Genomic DNA, 8,188 nt, shown 5'->3' with positions numbered 1-8,188 from the left:
TGCAAGGCTGGATCCTGGGGGCAAACATCACCCCCACCCCGGGTGCGAGTAGCACCGCTAATCTTAATAAATTGGTTGATTTGAAATTACTAATTAAATATTCAAGAAAATAAAAAATTGGAACATTAACAATATTTTATGAGTAAAATGAACTTCCATAATTTGATATTAAAAAAGGTAGTAATTTAAGGGGCAGAGTTCTGCGCAATTAAAAAAAACGTGTAATATGTGAAATAACAGAAAAATGTGAAAAATTATTAGCTACTCAAAAAAGATAAATTATATAATATTTTTATTCTATCATATTAAGTAATTAATATTATTTGAATATAATTTTAATTATTTTATTAATAATTATTTTATTTTTTAAAAATAAATAAAATAAAAAGCCCAGGCCAGGCTATAAAACAAAAAAAAGTCTTATATAAGCCAACGCTGCGTGAAGGGTTTGTAACCCTAGCTTCTTGGTGAGCCACCTTTTATTCGGTGCTACCTTTTGACGTCCTCTGCTTAACTCCAGTGCCCAAACCAGCTTCCCTTCCATCCCCATCATCTTCTCCGAGCTGAATCCAGCTCTTTCGTTCGTCTATCTGTGTTTCAATGTAACACTCCCTGATGCGCTTTGTTTCTGAGCCAGTTTTAATTATTTTTTATTTAAATCATTTTTTGGTTCTTACGTAGCTCAATGTTCTTGTTTTTTTATTTCCCAAATTTCAGTTGTTAATTCTCAAATCTTCATAACGATGTCCGACGATGAAAGGGAGGAGAAGGAGTTGGATCTCTCTTCTCCTGAAGTCGTCACCAAATACAAGAGCGCCGCCGAGATAATTAACAGTAATAAACTCTCTCACTCTCACTCTCTATATGTATAGGATTTAGTTGCTTCTGCTTTTGTTCTTTGGTTGCGGTATATATTGATAAACGATTTGGAAAACCAACAGAGGCTTTGCAGTTAGTAGTATCCGAATGCAAACCAAAGGCTAAGATTGTAGACATTTGTGAGAAGGGTGATTCGTACATCCGAGAGTAAGCTTTTTAAATTTTTAATTTTTTTCTAAATTTATGGTGCTTACTTTTCAAGTTTATCTGGAGTTTTTAATTCTATATTGTAATGATTGTGGGTCCTACTGTTTGTGTATAAAAGGCAAACTGGAAGCATGTACAAAAATGTTAAGAAGAAAATCGAGAGGGGTGTTGCTTTTCCAACTTGCATTTCTGTCAACAACACTGTCTCTCATTTTTCTCCGCTTGCCAGCGATGAGACACTGCTGGAAGAAGGTGATGTGTTAAAAATGTAAGCTTTCCTTTTAATTTTTTAGTTTCTTATAAAAAATGTCATCATAGCTTAAATGTTGCGTACCTGCTGCCAAGTGCAACGAACTAATTTTTGGGCAATTCTAAATGTGATACTTCTATTTTTCTGGATACAGCGATATGGGTTGCCACATTGATGGGTTTATTGCTGTAGTGGCGCATACTCATGTTCTTCAGGAAGGCCCAGTTACTGGAAGGGCAGCTGATGTTATTGCCGCAGCCAATACCGCTGCAGAGGTTGCTTTGAGGCTTGTGAGGCCGGGAAGAAACGTAAGCTATGAGTTAGATTATCTATGGTACTTCTTGGATATGAAATTTGAATAATGAATTTTTTTATATAAGTAATTAATTACAAAAGACTGTTTCAATTCATCCTATTGATTCATGATCGCTGTTATTTAGAATTGTGTCAATTTAGAATTTGTTTTATAGATGAAATTTATTTTATATGTGCTTATTTCTGCGGATGAGCCGCTATGATGTAATGTATTCAAGTCATCCGTTACTCTGCTTTAAGACATGTTCTGAGGTCCCTTTTTATAATAAGTACAGTTATGAAGTTAGTTCTATATGCATGCAGGCTTACTGAATCATGCCAAAGTTATTGTTTGAGCAGTTATTGAAGACTATGTTACTTGCAAATCGAAAGTATAAAGAAATTATTACTGATATTTTGACTTGATTGTACTGCCTTCAAAATGTCTTTTTCATGGTATAGTTGAGAGCGAAAATACATTTGTTATTTCCCTATTTTATTTCTAACATTTTTCTGCTTACTAACTCATTTTTTTTTATTGTTTGATTCTTCCATTAAAATTTGTATTTATTGTTTAGTCAGATAAGTTTTCCTTGCTCATATTTTGAAATGGAAATAGTTTGTTTCAGTTTGCGCTTTCTCCCCTAAATGATGAAGTCCTGATATAGGTTATGGTTGAGGGCAAAAATACGTTTGGTATTTACCTATTTTATTTCTATCATTTTTCTAGTGACTACGATTTTGTTTATTGTTTGATCCTCGCTCAAATTTTGAAATGGAAATAGTTTGTTTCAGTTTGCGCTTTCCCCTAAATGATGAACTCCTGATATAGGCTATGGTTATACATCCAAATGAGGCTTTTTGTCATAGTTACTCTGATAGGGGAATGATATATCACTACATTTGTAAAAACCTTATTTCATGTATTTGAACTTGGCTGCCTGACTTTTAGTAGGCTAGTATATATTGAGACAAGCATGACAAAAATCTATGTGACATATAATGTTTCCATTGTGTTTGAACAAATATTTTAAAAAATTGACCAGTTTGAAAGATAAACACTTTTGCTCTCCTCTTTCCTGGGCAGGTGTTTCGGGTGTGGGTGGGTGTGTCTGTGAGCAGGTGCTCAAGGATGAGGGCAAGTTATATACTGTTTTTGCATGCATTTATAATTTTATAACTGTACGAATAAAGCGCTATGAGCATAAGATGATGCTAAAACATTTAAAATCATGGCAACTTTTGCCGAGGTGATCGATGTCTTGTTGATCTCCTCTTTTTCCCTGTTGCCTATATTGTGTCTGGCCATGCTTGGGGTGCTTTAGGTGGACATCTATTTGTGGTCAATTCCCATATCCCAATGTTGGCAAACATCCGTTCAAAATTTTTTGGACAAACTTGATTTGAAAATTTAATTGTTTTTGCCAAGATAATATGGAATATTTCAATTTCTCTGTACAATTTTGTTTTTTGAGACTGAATTAATTGTTGGCATATTGGTGAGGACGCAGCTGTGAGTCAACATTGCCTGGTCTTACTTTCTTCTATTTAACATGTTCTCTTCATGTAACATACTGAGTTTGAGGGTTTTTATTTTTATTTTTTATTTTTTATGTTTGACATGGTCTCTAGATGATGAAGATGCTGTGGGCTATGGATAAACTCCAATGAAGCCATTTTTCTTGTCATAGTTACACTGATAGATGATCATACATTTTTGTTCCATGGGCTTGACATGGTATTCTTTTCTGGGCTTCTCATCAACTATTGCAACCGCTATTATGCCAGCTTGACCTAGTCCTTTTTTAATTGGAAAGATTTAATTGTGTTCTCTTCTTCCTTGCGCTGCACTATTGAGCTCTCAAGCCCCTGATTAGTTGGCTCATCTGCTTTCCTCTTAGAATCAGTGGCCTCAGTTGCTATTTCCAGTAAGGCTTGTAGAACTTGAGTCTTTATTACATTACTCAGTCTCCGTTTATGATGAAAACCCAAGTGAGGCTTTTGTCGTATTTATTCTGATAGAGAAACACAATCACTTTCTGATTTGAAAATATTCCCAGATTACCACCTTGACCACTATTTGTCTAAAACAAATCCTCTGCAAGTGATCAAGCATTCGAATCTGTAGTTGGAAAATCTATAGGCTGAGTCATTGGCAACTTTGCCGAGGTGATCAAGATGGACTTGATTCCCTCTTTTCCCTGTTGCCTACATTGGAACTGGCTAATGATAGATGCATGGTACTGACTTGTTTATTGTCTGTACAGTCATCCATTCTATCCGATATCCTTGTTACACACACTTTTATATATTGCATGGTTGGTACACTTGTATTTTAGAGACAGGTACAATGTAAGGGGCACATTTTCATTTGATTAGTATATGAGGGTTTATAGAACTTAATGTAAATCTACTGGTTATTATTACTATGGTTTTATTGGTAAACTGAATTCCCATGTGCTTCTCCTTCAATTACGTTTTTCTGAATCTCTGTTTCTTTGGCAGAACAAAGATGTCACTGATGCAATTCAGAAGGTGGCTGCTGCATTTGACTGCAAAATTGTTGAAGGTGTTCTCAGCCACCAGATGAAGCAGTTTGTGATAGATGGTAATAAGGTTGTACTGAGTGTATCTGGTCCAGAAACAAGAGTCGATGATGTAGAATTCGAGGAGAATGAAGTTTATGCTGTTGATATTGTAACAAGCTCAGGTGAAGGCAAGGTAATTTTGGGAATCAATATCAACATGCCATTTCTGTGAACTTTTGCTTGCTTTGTGTCCTCAAAATCTATTTATATGGAATTTCCAGCCTAAGCTGTTGGATGAGAAGCAGACTACTATTTATAAGAGAGCTGTTGACAGGAACTACCATTTGAAAATGAAAGCATCGAGGTTTATTTTCAGTGAAATAAGTCAGAAATTTCCCATCATGCCATTCACTGCTAGGTATGTTTTTCCTTGGGAGAATGTCTAGGTATTTTGTAAACAATGTTTTTGGGTACTTTCTTTTCCCTTCTATTCTTCAACATTTCATAGTACATGTGGAGTTTCATCGAAATAGGGCTCTGGAGGAGAAGAGGGCTCGGCTGGGTTTGGTGGAATGTGTTAATCATGACCTCTTACAGCCATATCCTGTGCTTCATGAGAAGCCTGGTAAGAAACTTGTGTCTGGTTTGTAGCAGAACCCTGGTTGGATTGACACAGTTGATAATGAGATGTGCTAATGTTACAACTATGGCTGGTGGTTTTGCAGATGATTTTGTTGCACACATCAAATTCACAGTTTTACTAATGCCAAATGGGTCAGATCGGATTACATCTCATTCTCTGCAAGAACTGCAACCCACAAAGGCAATAGATGATCCTGAAATCAAGGCGTGGTTAGCCTTGGGCACAAAGACAAAGAAGAAAGGTGGTGGAAAGAAGAAGAAAGGTAAAGCTGGAAATGGCTCTAACCATATAAATTTTGAACCATTCTACCCTGTTGTTACCATACCCCATGCTTTCTGGATAAAATTTATGTGAAGTTACATTGTGGATTGTTGTTGGGTTTTCTTGCTCACTACAGGTAAAAAGGGAGACAAAACAGAGGAGTCAACAGAAACGGAGCCTATGGATTCTACAACAAATGGTGCCGCTTCCCAAGAATGAGTTTCCCCACCCTCTCCCCCTCCCATTTCTCAACCCGCGCCCAGTCAATTTTGGTACTTATTGTCCAGTCCATTGTATCAGGTTGGATGAGTTGGTTTATGATAGTGTTTAGACTGTAATCCTGATTGTGTTTTCCTGCATATACGCCTTTTTGTGTCTTTTTCAAGTGTTCCTAATTTCTTACACAATTTAGAGGCACAGAATGTTGGTTTCGATCGACCGACCATAAGAGGCGGGTGTTGTGTGTCACTGTTTTAGTTACTAGAAGTGATAATCGTATTCAGCTCTAACCCTATTCAATAGGCCTCCTATCACGGCAGAAGTAGAGGGGTTAGTTGTGTCAGATATGCTTGAACTGCGAACCCTATTCAGCTCAGGTATCCATCCTACTAAGTAAAACCAAAGGGTCGGGGCGGAGCTCGTAGGCACCTGGAAAAGGAAAGGTTTCAATAGCAGAGAGAAAGAAAGCGCATTTGTGTACCCACACGAATACATGTGGGAAAATGCTACTTTTACCAATGATTTTTATCGGTAGAAATGGTTTCTACCGCTTTGATTTTTGATTTTTTTATTATTGTTTTTTTTTTAAACTTAATGATCAAGTGTTTTTTAATAATATTATGAATTTTTTTATTCTTTTAAAAATATTTAAATGTACTTAAAATATAGATATAAAAAAATACAAAAAAAAACTTCAAAAATACATTAGCGGAGCCCCAGCCGTGGGAGTAGCACTGACCATACATGTGTGCACAAATAGAAAGAACTTAGTACACTTTGGATATGGAGCTTTAGTCGGGGGGATATTTTAGGCTTGTAAGCTCTCGATTAAGGTTGTTGAAACGCTTTACATATTCTCCAAACTAGGCCGGCAACCCGAGTCCAAAATGCCTGGTTTGCGACCTAACCCGACTTGGTTATCTCCATTTTAGGTGCCAACCTGATCTGACCTGACTTATCCAAAACAAGATCGGGTCAAACTTGGATGATCGATTGATCTTAAAAATAAAATAAAATAAAATAAAAATTGAAAATATTGCCCCTTTCTTCTTCATTGTAGAGGCGCAGATGTCTTTTTACATTTTCTTCATTAGCAAGAATCCCACGCTTGGGTCTACATTTAACCTTGAATCTAAAGCACTCGATGAAGGCCATAACCAATTAAGTGAAAAAGAGCAAGAAACGACACAATCAGATGATTCTTACTGGAAATAAGACTGAACACCACAAGTGTCGTGGGATTTGATGAACAATTGGGTTTGTCTTTTGTCCTTGATTTCCTGTAGTGGGGGTGATGTTATATAGGAAGGTGTCGGTGCATGCGTGTAGTTGGTAGTACAAGCAAGGATAAAGTGGAAGCTTTGAAGCTTGGTGCGTGGGCTAATGGAAAGAGAAAATAAAAGAAAATGAGAAGGGCTAAACTCTGGAGCAATAGCATATTCATTGTACTGTTTGTATGCAGAGAAGTTGAAGAACCCATGCGGATCGGATGAACCTTCCTCCTCTTTAGATATGTTTTTAATATTCCTTAAAGGTGGAGGTTGCCAAGGAGGCAAGATCCAACAAAACCTCCATTTCCGATCTACATCAGAACAATCATTTCAAGTATAGGAAAATAAATGAAAGTCACCGAGTATGCCTGGGACAAACGATTCATCACGGCCGCAGGAGTGATTGAGGTCACGACTGGGGGACTGGGAGGAATGTCGATGATTTGGGACTGAGCGGCTAGGGTTTGAGTATTGTGATTTTATACTCGGACGGGTTGATGTTTAAAATACAAACCGTTATATGTAACGGGTTGGAGACCCAATTAGATGCAAACCGATAAAAAACATAAAAACAAAATCAGGTTGGGTCGGATATTTTGATTAGGCCTAGCGGCCTGACAAGTGAAATGCACAGCCCTACTCCAACCTATTATAATTGATAGTTTATCACTAAAATTATTTGAGTAATGGTATATTACACTTTCCTCGTATTTTCATTCAATTATATAAAATATTACACTTTTATAATCCTTGAATCATTTTTTATTTTATTTTATCTTTTAAAAAATTAAATATTGATGGATAAGATAAAAGGTGGTCGGTAGAATTTTCCTTACATATTTTTAAAGCATTTTAAACATTTTTTACATTCACGCTCTATTCGAAAGAGAGAACATGTTAAAGACAAGTTGAAGTTTCGATATAAGACAAACGATATCCTATTTTTTGCAATGTCAACGTAGCTGGTACTGGAAAATTGAAACCTTTTATTATTTATTACTTTCAAATAGTACTGGAGAATTGAAATCTCTAATTCCTTATCTCATTTTCGATGATGATTGTTCATTCGACAATTTCTTTCATAAAAGAAAAGAAAAATATTATTTTTCATCTTCATTTTCTCGTACTCACGTATTGACTAGAAATTCAATTAATATGAGCAACTCTAACCGAAGACCTTCGCCGGCGATCCATGGCCAGTGGTGGTTTTTCGCTGATTAATTTTCTAGTTTTTATTTTTTTTATATTCCTGCTTTTCTTAATTAAGGATCAAGATAAAGTGATTATGAAAGTCTACTTCAACAAGTCCAGCTCAGCAAAATGCAGTATACACTATAGCTTCTAGCTGTAGTCTTATAATCTATTTATCAGACTATGTAAAAATCACTTCAAGCGACTATCTGTTGTGGGAAATAGGTGGGAGCCAAACTTTTGGCTCTAGTGCTTTTGCTTTTTTTTTTTTTCCTTTTACTTGTGTTGTATTTGTTGGTTTTGGAATGATTGTTAGTGAGTCGGGACTCCCACCTATTGAATCTTGTATCTTGTAATTCTTTAGTTTATCTATGAAATGTTTTCTTAGGAAAAAAAAAAAAAAACTAACCGAAGACCTCAAATTCTGTTAGCATTGTCGATTAAAAATAGAATCTTATTTCCTATAGTATAAATCACAGCAATAAGTTTCCCTGCAGCCTAATTG

General features: G+C 36.0%; 1 protein-coding gene across 1 annotated transcript; it reads left to right on the top strand.

Moving 5' to 3' along the window:
• The first annotated feature begins 439 nt into the window (after positions 1–439).
• Positions 440–5,379, top strand: LOC122279966 (ERBB-3 BINDING PROTEIN 1). The gene is made up of 10 exons (XM_043090887.1): positions 440–602; positions 718–834; positions 942–1,026; positions 1,145–1,294; positions 1,431–1,584; positions 4,076–4,291; positions 4,380–4,516; positions 4,632–4,723; positions 4,824–5,003; positions 5,139–5,379. Exons 2-10 carry the CDS (start codon positions 744–746, stop codon positions 5,219–5,221), a joined length of 1,188 nt encoding a protein of 395 aa, XP_042946821.1. The 5' UTR covers positions 440–602; positions 718–743; the 3' UTR covers positions 5,222–5,379.
• The last annotated feature ends 2,809 nt before the right edge of the window (positions 5,380–8,188 follow it).

Source organism: Carya illinoinensis, chromosome 10 (genome assembly GCF_018687715.1).
Source record: "Carya illinoinensis cultivar Pawnee chromosome 10, C.illinoinensisPawnee_v1, whole genome shotgun sequence".
NCBI classification, from domain to species: Eukaryota; Viridiplantae; Streptophyta; class Magnoliopsida; order Fagales; family Juglandaceae; genus Carya; species Carya illinoinensis.
This window is presented reverse-complemented; position numbering and strand designations above follow the sequence as displayed.